The sequence below is a fragment of the Lithobates pipiens genome, unplaced genomic scaffold (assembly GCF_037356315.1).
Source record: "Lithobates pipiens isolate NorthernLeopardFrog02 unplaced genomic scaffold, aLitPip1_a1.2 Scaffold_18, whole genome shotgun sequence".
In the NCBI taxonomy this organism is placed as follows: Eukaryota; Metazoa; Chordata; class Amphibia; order Anura; family Ranidae; genus Lithobates; species Lithobates pipiens.
In genome coordinates, this window is record NW_027507758.1 from 302460301 (window position 1) to 302475363 (window position 15063).

Sequence of the window (15063 nt, forward strand, 5' to 3'; positions counted from 1 at the left end):
TGGTGTTGTATTGCTGAAGTGTTTTTGAGCACTCTGTTTTAACAGTTTATTAAACTTTTTGAGATTAGACAATGTACTGTGGCACTGCAAAGTAAAAGCAGCACACAAAATATACCATCAAATGATGCCATTGGTAAATATGAAGTTGGGAGCTAGACCAGCTGTCAAATTACGCCCGTTATTAATGGTTAAAAAAAAGGTGTTGAATCCAAAACTACCAAAAAAGCAATTTTATTTCCTATTTTTAATGTACAACTCAATGGCATTGCAAATTATATGATGCCAGAATTCTGTGTCACTGATGTTGTCTTTGAGACTCATTGGTGTTACAAGGTCTCAGGTGTGAATGGGGAGCAGGTGTGTTAAATTTTGTGTTATCATTCTCACTCTCATACTGGTCACTGGAAGTTCAACATGGCACCTCATGCAATGAACTCTCTGAAGATCTGAAAAAAATTATTTTTTGCTGTCAGTAAAGGTGGCCTAAGTTAAAAGAAGATTGCCAAGACCCTGAAACTGAGCTGCAGCATGCTGGCCAAGTCCATACAGGACAAGTTCCACTCAGAACTGGCCTCACCATAGTCAACCAAAGAAGTTGAATGCATGTGCTCAGCATCATATCCAGAGGTTGTCTTTGGGAAATAGATGTATGAGTGCATCCAGCATTGTTGCAGAAGTCCCAGAAGGAAGTCTCTTCTAAAGATGGTGCACAAGAAAGCCCGCAAACAGTTTGCTGAAGACAGGCAGACTGAGGACATGGAATACTGGAACCATGTTCCGTGGCATGATGAGCCCAAGATAAACGTATTTAGTTCAGATGGTGTCAAGCATGTGTGGTGGCAAAGAGGTGAGGAGTACAGTCAAGCATGGTGGTGGGAGTATCATGGCCTGGGGCTGCATGAGTGCTGCCGACACTAGAGAGCTATAGTTCATTGAGGGAACTATGAATGCTAACATGTACTGTGACATACTAAAGCAGAACATGATTCCCTCCCTTTGGAGACTGGGTCACAGGGCAGTATTCCAACATGATAACAACCTCAAACACACCTCCAAGATGACCACTACCTTGCTAAAGAAGCTGAGGGTAAAGGTGGTGGACTGGCCAAGCATGTCTCCAGACCTAAACCCTATTGAGCAACTGTGGGGCTTCCTCAAATGGAAGGTGGAAGAGTGCAAGGTCTCTAACATCCACCAGCTCCGTCATGTCATCATGGAGGAGTGGAAGAGGACTCCAGTGGCAACCTATTAAGCTCTGGTGAACTCCATGCCCAAGAGGGTTAAGGAAGTGCTGGAAAATAATGGTGGCCGCACAAAATATTGACACTTTTGGCCAGCTGTTTAGACATTTAATGGCTGTGTTTTAAGTTATTTTGAGGGGGCAGCAACTTTACACTGTTATACAAGTTGCACACTCACTACACTACTTACTTACATTGTAGCAAAGTGTCATTTCTTCAGTGTTGTCAAATGAAAAGATATAATAAAATATTTACAAAAATGTGAGGGGTGTACTCACTTTTGTGAGACACTGTATGTATATATATATATATATATATATATATATATATATATACACACACAATACACAGTCATGGCCAAAATTGTTGGCACTCCAGAAATTTTTCCAGAAAATCAAGTATTTCTCACAGAAAAGTATTGCAATGATACATGTTTTGCTATAAACATGTTTATTCCCTTTGTGTGTATTGGAACAAAACAAAAAAAGGGAGGAAAAAAGCAAATTGGACATAATGTCACACAAAATTCCAAAAATGGACTGGTCAAAATTCTTGGCACCCTTTCAAAATTGTGGATAAATAAGATTGTTTCAAGCATGTGATGCTCCTTTAAACTCACCTGGGGCAAGCAACAGGTGTGGGCAATATAAAAAATCACACCTAAAAGCAGATAAAAGGAGAAAAGTTGACTTATTCTTTGCATTGTGTGTCTGTGTATGCCACACTAAGCATGGACAACAGAAAGAGGAGAATAGAACTGTCTGAGGTCTTGTAACCTTGAGATTGTTGATATTTTTCCACAATTTTAGTTCTCAAGTCCATCTCGAGAGATCTAGATTTGCCTTTGTCCACAGTGTGCAACGTTATCACTGTAGTTAATCTCTCTGGGCGTGGACGGAAGAGAAAAATTTATGAAAGGTTGCAACACAGGATAGTCTGGATGGTGGATAAGCAGCCCCAAACAAGTTCCAAAGAAATTCAAGCTTTTCTGCAGGCTCAGGGAGCATCAGTGTCAGCGCGAACTATCCATCGACATTTAAATGAAATGAAAACGTTATGGCAGGACACCCAGGAGGACCCCATTGCTGACACAGAGACATAAAAAAGCAAGACTACAGTTTGCCAAAATGTACTTGAGTAAGCCAAAATCCTTCTGGGAAAATGTCTCATGGACAGATGAGACCAAGATAGAGCTTTTTGGTAAACCACATCATTCTACTGTTTACCGAAAACAGAATGAGGCCTACAAAGAAAAGAACACAGTACCTACAGTATAATATGGTGGAGGTTTAATGATGTTTTGGGGTTGTTTTGCTGCCTCTGGCACTGGGTGCCTTGAATGTGTACAAGGCATCATGAAATCTGAGGATTACCAAAGGATTTTGGGTCGCACTGTAGAGCCCAGTGTCAGAAAGCTGGGTTTGCGTCCGAGATCTTGGGTCTTCCACCAGGACAATGACCCAAAACATACATCAAAAAGCACCCAGAAATGGATGGCAACAAAGCGCTGGAGAGTTCTAAAGTGGCCAGCAATGAGTCCAGATCTAAAACCCATTGAACACCTGTGGAGAGATCTTAAAATTGCTCTTGGGAAAAGGCACCCTTCCAATAAGAGAGACCTGGAGCAGTTTACAAAGGAAGAGTGGCCCAAAATTTCAGGTGAGAGGTGTAAGAAGCTTATTGATGGTTATAGGAAGCAAATGATTTCATTTATTTTTTCCAAAGGGTGTGCGACCAAATATTAATTTAAGGGTGCCAAGCGTTTTGACCAGCCCATTTTGGAGTTTTGTGTGACATTATGTCCAATTTACTTTTTTTCCTCCCTTTTTTGTTTTGTTCCAATACACACAAAGGGAATAAACATGTATATAGCAAAACATGTGTTACTGCAATATTTTTCTGTGAGAAATACTTGATTTTCTGGAAAAAATTCTGGGGTGCCAACAATTTCGGCCATGACTGTATATATATATATATATATATATATATATATATATATATATATATATATATATATATATATATTTTTTTTCATGTATTTATTTATTGATACATGTCCTCCAGGGCAGGGCCAAGCTCTATATCCCCTTTCACGAAACTCCCCTGTCTATTAGCCTTAAAAATAGACTTCAGTGAATTTGGATTTATGTTCACAGTTTGTTTTTGAAATTTATGATGGGTTCAATGAATGATCTGTGAACCTAACCCAAGCACATTCACTCATTCCTAACCTTAGTGTGGACTTGAAGTAAAATTTTTAAAATTATTCCCATGGATGGTGCCAACATATAACCAAAATGCAATGGGCTGTGTACAGAAATATCACATTGTGTAAATAAATTTAGAGGAATTGAACATACAGCACTTCCTGTTCACTAATGCCAATGATTTCTTAATACATTTTACAGTTAAATGTCACTCTGCCTTCTCCTGCCTTTTTTACTGTATCTCCATGCTGGTGAAGTTCACCTTTGCTTTTTCTCACATAGAAGTCCAAATAAATCTCACCCTCCAAGCCAACAGTATATAAAACAAGTAGTCACGGAAGTCTGATTTCAGCTTTCGACTAGTGGCAATTGCAGCAATTGAGCTGAAAGTAATTTAAAGATCACTGGAATAAAACATAAATGTCCTAAAGAATGTATTTGATTTGAGTTCTTCATTAACCATTTTGTTACTCATGATTTTAATGTTTAAAATTAGTATAGAAGTAGAAAATATACCAACCACTATTTCTACCCAGTAATAGAACATATTCATCAAATATAAACATGCCTTTACTGTCAGGATCCTTTTACTTTTTTGTATTTTTTTAGAATGTTATTCTGGTTCTAACATCACAGCGTGTTTGGAAAATATGCAATATAATGTTTAATTTTGTCATAGAAAATAAAATAGATAATTCCACTTTGTTTTTGCTTATGTTTATTTTGTGCATTGAATTTAAACAGGAAACTGTGTGCACTTCAACTGTTATCACAATGTGGTCAAGAAGACTGTGTAGTTTTACCATTTACACACAATTGTTCATTACAGTATGTTTGTAGCTTAGTGGAAATCAGGGGTGTAGCATGGGAAGCAGTTCTGGTAGTGCAAATAGCAATACTGAACTTAAAAATAATTCTCTTTGTTTTATATTGAACTTGAATTTGATAAAAATAATCTCACCAAACGTTGGTGGTGCTCATACACACTACCATTCATGCTTGGCATCACACCCCTGATGAAAAAGACGTATGTTTGGATTTTGTTGATAAAAATTATTACAAAAATCTCCATACAAAAACTATTTTATAGAAATCTTGCATTTCCACAAATAAACCTGAACATTTTTTCTTTTTTTTTTAAATAAAAATTGCTCAAGGAATTTGTTTGTTGAACACTGACTGTATTGATGAATGCAGTCCATTTACATCTCCACGTGGAAAGCTCTTCTAAGTTGCCCATATACTTTCCACAGCTGGAAGGAACTGCAGAGGCTCAGTGGAGCTCAAATGGTTACAGGGACATGTGTTAAAAATCCATTTCATCTAAGCTGGATCCTCTCCACCAGAGACACAATTTCCCTCTTTGTTATTCACAATTGAGATACATTCTTCTGAGCAACATAACAGCTTTTTGTCAATCTACCATTCTGCACACAGAAATGCCGTCATTGGGTTGAATTGAACAATACAATTATTGCCTTGTTTACTGACATTTTTGTTTTATTTACGACAGTGAAACACAGAGTCCACAAAGCAGATAAGAATCTTCTCATAGTGTTTTTTGTGTAAATTCATGAATTATAATGCAATTCTTGTGATTTTGTGTTGCCTATTCAGCTTAAAAAAAATTCTGCCATTTTGAATTTGGGCATTTAACAATATTTCATCCAATCATCTGTCATCTTTGCTATGGATAGGCAAAGAGCATACAGTCATTTTGATACAGTTTATAGGAGATTTCTTCCTTCAATATTTACTGGCATTTACTATTATTTTCAATGTATTTCTTTGAATGAAGTAAGTTTTAAAAAATAACCTTTTATGTATTTATTTTTTGGGGGGACCTTATTTGTAAAGCAACCACAAAACGTACACACGTTTACATTCATAAGAATGGTGGACCCCTTAAAAAAAAAAGAAAAAAATTAAGTTCAACCTCCGCAGACGTTTGTGATTTATCCATGACTCTTGTAGTTCTAGTCTGGCTGATAAATCAGAGTAATAAGTCTTAAGTTCATAGACACAGCGACATGAGGTAACTCATTTTTATTTTGCACAGGTTGCATATTTCCACAGGAAACATTCTTGCAGTGTTGTTTGGAAAAAGAAAACAAAAAGCTGACAGTTTGTGCTTGGGGATGCCTGACACCCAGCTCTATGCCATTGTTTCTTTCCCTGGCAATCTTCTGTCGTTAAATGTATGCATGTTGATGACTTCTTCTGTTTTCACTATTACGGGAGGCTGTGGTTTATGTTTCAGTCGTCGCTGGCATTTTAGTGACATCCTTAATTCCTCCACCATGGCACTACAGAAGGATCTCTGTGAACACAAACATAAATATTTTTTTTTGTTTAAAGCGAAATTTGCAAGCGAAATTCATATGAGGTACATAAACTATTAAAGATTTATTCTTTTGGCGCAGCATGTCAGCTAAGCAACCCTGCAAATTTACCATGTTTCTGCCTGAAGCTTCCAACAAACCGCTGTCACTTAAATATGCATCACATAGTAATTAAAATGACTTATCAAGCTGTGAGAGCTCATTGAAAATTTCACCTTGTCACTAAAATTATTTATCTGCCAAGTAGTGCCTGGTGATGCACATTATGGGCAAATACATTTGAGACATGTTCTATGGAAATTACATCTAAAACATTTGTACTTTGCACATTTTCATATTTGTTAGGGAAATTGTTTCTTTTATACGTTGTGAACTCTGCTCCCATTCAGTAGTTATTCAGCCTATGTTTAATGCAATATATAATTCTATAACCAAAAGTATAATAATTTTTATACCAGAGTTAAACAGGTATATTTGGTGAGGCAAAGAGCAAAGTGAGAAATAACCATAGCAAATAACCAAAATGTATTATTCTTTCATCTGACTGGCATACAGTAAAATTTGATATGAGGTACATTACTTTACTTTTGATTGTTGTGTTTGTGATATTCACCAAACATTCACTGCAGGTCAATCAGTCATTCCAATTGTAAACACATGTACCAGGAAGACACAGACTACATTCATTCGTTTTGCAGTATACTCCTAATTCTGAGACAGTACTTAAAGTGAAGTTTCACCCTGAAAAATATTTTTTACATTTCCCTAGTCCTTTATTATTACTAAAAAACATTTGGAGAGATTTTTTTTTTTAACTTAACACAAGTGCCCTGTTTCTAGGTCGTGGCTTCTGCCACTTCCGGCTCCACGGCGCTCCGCGGTGCTCTGCAGTGCATCACTTCCTGCCTTGCCCGTGCTCCCAGGAAATGTGAATCATCATTTCCCAGGAGTCGGTGGGCAGGACTGTGTTAAAAAATTTTGATATTTGCCTACAGAAAATTATGCAATTTAAGGCAAATTTAAGGCTTACTTTGGTTGGCAACAGAATGGGGTGGGTACTTCTGACGTTGCCACTCATTGTGATGGCAACCTGAGAAGTTTCCTGCACTGCTAGGTGTCCTTACTGCGCATGCATAAGAAAGGAGGATGAATGCTGGTTATACAGCAGCACCATATCCCAGAAGTTTATGCTTGTGTGCGTCGCCTGCCCACAAGTAAGATGGGAATGCCCCGAGCAGCATGAATATAAGGTAACTTTTTTAAGAAAATATTAAGAAAATCATCGCTATTTACAAGACTAACCATTGCTAAATATACATAATATGATAATAAGAGATAGATTTTTTTTTTAAATAATAATTTATGTGGTTTAAGTGTAACTCCACCTTTGTAGAAAGAATAGCAATCCCTTCTGGGGGATCAACCTACTGTGCAAGGATTTTAACAAATGTTGTTGTTCTGATGAAAAAGCCGTTTGTTTACCATATGCTTTGCAGGCTCACTATTCATGTGAGGGTCTGGTTCATTATATTCAGCATGTGCACTCTAAGCCCTTGTACACACGATCGGAGATTCCGACGGAATGTGTCCAATCGGAGCGTTTTGTCGGATATTCCGATTGTGTGTGGTCTGCATCGGACTGTCTCTGTCGGAATATCCATCAGACCAACTTTTCCAATTTGCCGGAAATATTTTCAGACAAAATGCTCCAATCAGACATACTCCAATCATGTGTAGAGAATTCCGATCGGACAAAGTGCCACGCATGCTCAGATCAAATTCCTACATCAAAGCTATTGGCTACTAGCCAGAACGTAGTCCCATCATAATGAAATTACGTCATCACATTCTGAAAGATCGGATTTTCGGACAACTTTGTCCGACCGTGTGTATGCAACAGTTTCGGACAAGATCCGACAGACAAAATCTGACGGACAAAATCCGATGGATTTGGTTGTCGAAATCTCCGACCGTGTGTACAGGGGCTTAGAGTTACTGAACCAGAAGTTGGCAGATTAGGACAACTGGTATTTCTCTGATTCATCTGATCTGCACACTTGCTCTGAGTCAGAGACTTAGAAAACATTAAAGAGTTTTAGAATAACAGCTTGACAAACTGAGTCTTTAGAAGTTCAGCAATGGTTGGCTCCATATATTTCCCATGACAGCTTTACTTTCAAGTGTATGCCACTGTTGAGGGTTCTGATATGACATTCATGACCTGGAAGACATCACAGTTGATGAAACATGTGGGGGGGAGCCTCATGCTGACTTCATTGCGCTACCAAAAATAACTCGGGGGCTAATCATGTTGCCGGTTCTGATAATTTTTTCAATGCGCAATAATTTGTTCTCCTGATGTAGGTGCATTTTCAAGTTTTAATAAATTTATCATATGTGATTCACACTACATGGAGCTTCTGTTTCCTATCTTTGTTCTAAATGTGTTGGGAGATATAGAGACTGAGGTATTAGTGACATTTATATATTTTTTTAACTATCATATAATAGAAACTGAGTTGAAGATTCAGCTAATACATGATCATTGATACAGTGTGCTGTCTATGACTTCTTTGTTGTAAGAGAGTCATTGATTTCTGGTGAGCCTGCATTTGTGGCCTTTGGTGGTGATTTTATTCAGTGTGGGTTCACTATCTGGATTCTGTTTAGTTTGGGTTCACCAGTTGGATTCCTTTGAACATCTATTTATTTAGCTAGTGCACCAATGAGGACTTTTTGCATGAGTGGACATTGAGTTTATGTTAATTAAAAAAAATATTTATTAGCGCAGCACTTTTCATTTACAAGTGTATGCCACTATCAAGGATTCTGATCTGACATTTAGAACTGACATGTCACATAGTGCTGTTAAAGTGCAAGTATAAGTGCACCCCTTCATCTGGGTTTGATAAATATGAAATAATGTATCATACTCAATAATATTAAAAATATTTATTATTATAGGAAACTTTTAGTCTGGTAGGTTTTATGTCAGCAGCTGTTTAGAACAGTCTCATGCTTCAATGAGGAGGTGAGGCTTCAGTCTCCAAAATGTTTTGTCTTTCTTCCGTCAGATATTACACTGGAATAAACTTGTATGTAGATTTAAACATTACTGTATGGCATTTTATCGCTTAACAACCTTGGCCTGTTTCACAGCCCAAGGCAACCATGGAAGCCCTCCAATACCACAGACTGTAAGATCTTCCCACTGTTGGACTATAATAAGAAAACATGTGGTAGTCCAGAACTATCAATCTGCCCTCTCAAGACTTTTATTGCTGTCTCAGTCCCTTTTGCAGATTTATCGTCACTTCTAGCTTAATGAAACCAATATCAGTGTTACAGTACATGAAAATAAATCTCTCTAATGGAGCCTCAGACCACAGCCAAAACTGATGTGGGTTCTTATCCTTCTCAACTAGCCAAAACTAAAAGAAAAAAAAATCTGGACCAACATCTTTAAAAGATGACAGAACAGCTAAGATCAATAAATTCTTGCACAGTGGAAAGAAAAACATCTGTCCATTGACAGAGCCTTCAAAACTCAGTGTAAAATCCACGTGCCTGCTCACGTGGCCCTATAGTTTTTGGCCTAATAGTTCTAAAAGTAATCTTAAAGTGCGATAACTTATAGCCACCCATTTGTTAAGGGTGGTGAGTTTACAACATTTTAAGGACATATACTGTAAATTTAAATGTTGACAGATAATTATAAAAAATTGTCCACTCAATACCCCTTTGCATATCCAAAGTAAAAAAACACAGCCCAGCTTCTGCTGCTAAAGTTCCATGCCATATCATATTTTTACCTAAAGCTGCTCCTCCTTTGCAGGACTAAAATCCACAGCCTTCCAAAACACTATGCCGTTAAATCTAACATCCCTCTGAATTAAATGCAGCCAATCCACATTATCCCATTAGATAGTGTTAAAATCACCAATCCATACCTATTCAACCCCTTTGCTCTGTTAACACTTGCTATACAAATGTACAATGCCAGTCTGTCTACCCTTATCTGTCACCAGGACAGGTAAGAGGAAATATCCGTAGAGGGACCGAAACTGGACCTCTCCCAGCTCTTGCAGCCTTGGACCATAGGAAGGATATAACAAAAACCCCTGTGGCTGTTGCCAATTTTGCTATGCAGGAGAAAGTAAATCTCTTCCCTGAGGTTGGTTCGCTATTTTTCCTGGATCAAAATATTGCATTCTTAGTCATTTCAACTCTAGATATTTTTTTGAAGAAAACTATTGCAGTATGTTTACTCTTGCTCTTGGTCAAATTCTTCAAAGCTTAATCACTCTTACCAAAGACCCCTTCTTCAATCCATAAAAACAACTGTCTTTTTTTTTTCCATGTAAAAATGATATTCCCTTATCCTTTGTTTATGTAAGATTTTCCATTTATTAATTCATTTAGCTGCTTACCTCTGAACCCTCGCCTGAACTTTTGCAATTTTAACAATGTGGTGCCCACAACTGGACCTCATATTCTAGGTTTGATTTCTTTTTAATTTTGGTTATTATACATTGCATACAGTTTATTTGAAATTGTATGTATCTTGAAAATTTTAGCATATGGTTTTGTGTTTTCTAGTTTGTTTAGCTACCACAGATATATATATTTGATGGATGTTCTAACTTAACAGTTTATTTTTTATACTTGAAAGCTGATTTTGTTTTTTCTACAGTTTGTTTAGCTACCACAAAACTATATTTTTACTGGATGTTGTATCTTAACAGTTTCTTTTTTATACCTGAAGGCTGTGAAATCTATTTCTGCAGATTCTTGCAGCCTTAAATAATGTGTCACTAAACACCTTGAAACCTTGTTATAAACTTTCCATGCCTCTGAGTAATTTTCCACCTAGTAGGACAACAATCATATTAAGAATTTATATGTGGCTAAATAATGTACCAATGGTGACATTATATTTGAAATATTGCATCTAAAAAGTGTCAATTTATTATAACTCAAGAGAACAGAAAAGGGCTAATCCAGATATGTGATTTAACAGAAATTATATTGGCTTTTAACGTTGAAGGAAAAAAGAAAATTGTATTCATTTGCTTTAAATGAATTTAATCTTTTATTTTACCCTTTGATACTGTTTCTGCGAGAGACACTTACGAAACTCAAAATGAAAGTGCAAGGTTTGTTCAGAAGTTTATTACCTCTAGCGCTGCACGTCAGATATTGTTTGAAACCTTGTTAAAATGTCTTAAAGCAATAATGGCAGTAATCTTGCATCTTATAGCTTATGTTAGAGGTCAATGTTTTCACATTTTCTAGTATACATCAATCAAAATGCTTTCTATCTTGACTGAAGTTAGCCTTGAATGCATAGCAAGCCCTCCTGTGGATCTATTTCCTAATAAGTTTCTTTCTCTACAGGGCTACTCTTTCTGGGAATTTGAATGATGTGCTACACAGCTGGAGGTTTTCAATCTAGCCTTGTATAACTAGCATCTGAAACAAAATTTTAACAAAATAATCGACAACGCATTGACAGAATTTCTGGCAAATTACTTTAAAAAAAGTTCCAAGGTTCCAAGGTGAATAAACAGTTTAAGTAACAGGTGACATTTATTCTGAAAAAGAATAAAACTTCACATGATGAACTACTGTACTGCACAACTACTAGAATAGTACAAAAAGTTAAATACATGTATGTAAAATTTGGTTTAAGTTAAGTTTTGATTAACAGCATTGTTTGACCAATATGGAGGGTTAGATCAAGCTTTTGAAAGCAAAGTTAGATTGGTTTTCTCTTAAATTTAGTCATGGAGTTTTTTTACAGAACTATTTACCAGCATGATAATACATGTAGGAAGTATAGGACCTGACTGAGGGTTCTTAAAGGAGTTGTGAAGGCAGAAGGTTTTTTTATCTTAATGCATTCTATACATTGATAAAAAACCTTCTGTGTGTAGAACACCCCCCAGCAACCCCCAATTACCAATATGAGCTCCTTCTCTCTCCAGTGATGTCCATGATTTCCTCAGCCATCCAGTACACTCCTCCTGATTTCTTGAGACAGAGCAGCAGTGCTATTGGCTCCCACAGCTGTCAAGCAAAGTCAGTCAGCCAATCAGGGGACAGAGGGGTGGGGCCAGGGCTCCATGTCTGAATGGATAAACGGAGCTCTGACTCAGCTTGGGTGACCCTGTAGTAAGCTGCTGGCTGAGGGGCACTCAAAAGAGGGATTGACTAGGAGCAGCAAAGAAGGATCTGAGAAGAGGAGGATCCAGGCTGTTCTGTGAAATACCAACTGCACAGGAGGAGGAGAAAGTATAACATGTTTGTTATTTTATTTTTTAAAACAAGCCTTTACAATCACTTTAACCACTTCCCACCCATGCTAAAGACAAAATACAGCTACAGCACAGGCTCACATTGCCAGGAGGGTGTCCAGGAATGTCCTTCCACGACCGTGCTTCCTGTGTGCCCCCTGCGGTGTGCATCAGCATGGATCTGTGATCACTGTGTCCTTGGGACATGGCTGATCACAGATCAGGGTAAAGAGCCAATCATAGCAACTGATAATAAGGGCACCTTATAATAAGGTCACTGATGATTAGTGCAGCCTCAACACAACCCAAAAGTGCTGCCAATCTGTGCCCACAAGCGCTGCTAATCTGTGCCCATCAATGTTGCCAACCAGTGCTGCCTGTCAGTGGCCATCACTTTTTTTTTAAATTATCTGTCTTTCATTTGTTTAGCAAAAAATAAAAACAGTGGTAATGAAAATGCACCAAAAGAAAGCTCTATTTGTGTGAAAAAAAATAATAAACATTTCATATGGGTACAGTGTTACATGACCAAGCAATTGTCATTCAAGGTTCGACAAGCTGAAAATTGGTCTGGGCAGGAAGGGGATGAAAGTGCCCAGTTTTGAAATGGTTAAAAAATAAACACACTCAAAATTTCCCACTGTGTAATTCCATCGTCAATCATGATGCACGCCTCTGAAAAACAAAAAAAGCAACAACCGGGCACATGCAACTGATCCCTACTGTAACACTAGCCAAATATAAGCTCCCTGAACTGTCATCAGCTATATAAATGAAAAGGTGGGGATAGCAGCGTCAGAATTGCCCAAATATGGTGATGGCAATGATACTGCCCAGATATGACCATGTGGCCATATTTAGACAATGATGTAACACTTCCTTCCCCACCCATTTGCTTACATACCCAGTGATTCCTTTCCAATGCAAGTGAATTTGCTGGATGGTGTCAGTGGTTGATAAGGACATAGCCACTGCTTCCTTATCAACCAATGACAATCAGAAGGTGTCACATTCGTGCATACCAAACACCCTAAACATTCAGCATTCAGACAAAAAGCCTGTGTGCAGTCCTAAACTAGTTTAGACTAAAGTGAAAACTAGGAAAAAAGTTCAGGTTTGATGCAACCATGGGTTCAGAGAGAAACCTCCATGTTTGAGGTTCACGAACCAGGCAATCTTACAGTCAGTTAAGGGCCGGTTCACACAGCGAGGCGCGGCGAGGCGTCTCCGACTTGCCTCGCCGCGACCTGCGGGGACCTCAGCGGCGACTTGCAGAGGACTTCTGTATAGAAGTCAATGCAAGTCGCCCCCGAAGTCGCCCCGAAGTAGTACAGGAACCTTTTTTCTGAGTCGGAGCGACTCGAGTCGCTCCTCTCAGAACAGTTCCATTGTACAGAACGGGGGCGACTTGCGGGAGCGAGGCGAGGCGAGCCGTGTCGCCTCGCATCGCCTCGCTGTGTGAACCGGCCCTTAGGGTGACCTCTTATGTTCACAGTTTAAAGACCCAACAAATCTCATAGTGGATGTAGTAGTAAGGTATCATTTAGGAAACAGCGATCCCAGGGCAATTATGATCACTGTAAACCATTGGAAATGCAGACCCAAGCAAAGGACATATTTTTTAAGTTTTCAAGAGAGATACTACCAAACTCTGCTCCAAACTTCATGACATTACATGGGAAACATTTAACATTAAAATAATTAAAATAACATTTTAATTAATTGCATTAATTAATGTTTTCCAATGGGCAATACATATTTAAAAGAACTAAGTCTAAACCTGTATTGGCTTCACATATGAAGTTATATTTGTGGTATCATCAGAATACTTATATATTTTCACTATATATGCACTTTAGTGTGCTTAGTTTTAAGAGCTGCACAGTTGATTGTTTAACCACTTCCTACCTGCCGGGAGGGTGTCCCTGGGCGCCCTCCTATTTACTTCCGCAATACACTCCCCTGAGGGCGTTCATCGGGGAAGTTCTGTGCTGGCCGTGTCCCTTGGACATAACCAATCACAGATCGCTGTAAACGGCCAATCACAGAAGCTGTTTACAGCTCAATCGGCGTGTCCAATGAGAGATGATCTCATATGTAAACATATAAGATCATCTCTCAGCGCCGCTCTCCCTCCTCACACAGAGCCAGCGTGTGAGGAGGGAGAGATAAATGGCTGCAGCGGCCCTAAGTTACAAAAAAAAGTAAAATAAACTGCCATCTGCCCCCACTGCCATCTTCCCCCAGTGCCACCTGTTCCCAGTGCCCCTTGTTAGTGCCATCTGTCCCCAGTGCCACCTGTCAGTGCCATCTGTCCCCAGTGCCATCTGTTGTCAGTGCCATTTGTCCCCAGTGCCATTTGTCCCCAGTGTCATCTGTCATCAGTGCTATGTTTAAGTGCCACCTACGATCAGTGCCACGTATAAGTGCCATCTCTCATCAGTGCCACATCAGTGCTACATAGTGCCATCTGTCATCAGTGCCATATCAGTGTCACGTGTCATCAGTGCCACATATTAGTGCCATCTGTCATCAGTGCCACGCATCAGTGCCATTTGTCATCAGTGCCACCTGTCAGTGTCACGTGCCATCTGTTATCATTGTCACATGTCATCAATGCCACGTATCAGTGTCATCTGCCATCAGTGTCACGTGTCATCGGTGCCACATATTAGTGCCATCTGTCATCAGTGCCACGTATTAGTGCTATCTGTCATCAGTGCCACTTCATCAGTGCCACATATTAGTGCCATCTGTAATCACTGTCACGTGTCATCAGTGCCCCATATTAGTGGCATCTGTCATCAGTGCCACGTATCAGTGCCATCTGTCATCAGTGACACATCAGTGCCACATGTCATTGTCCTGGTGCTCCAGGGCCTTCAAAAGTGTAATAGGTAGTCAACAATTTAGATGTGTAATTTGTGCTCCTAGAACACGTGACGGTGCTCCCTGCATGTTGGGCCTCTCTGTGGCT

General features: G+C 38.8%; 1 protein-coding gene across 2 annotated transcripts in view; it reads right to left on the reverse strand.

Annotated features, from left to right (window-relative positions):
* Positions 1-4149: 4149 nt before the first annotated feature.
* GRIK2 (glutamate ionotropic receptor kainate type subunit 2) overlaps positions 4150-15063 on the reverse strand; it is a 984426-nt gene continuing 973512 nt past the window's right edge. The window contains exon 16 of one of the 2 annotated variants that reach the window (XM_077487191.1): positions 4150-5768. In XM_077487191.1, the coding sequence (XP_077343317.1) occupies positions 5604-5768 (165 nt within the window). In that variant the 3' untranslated portion in view covers positions 4150-5603. The remainder of the gene's footprint in view (positions 5769-15063) is intronic. The other variant, XM_077487190.1, reaches the window with a different exon arrangement.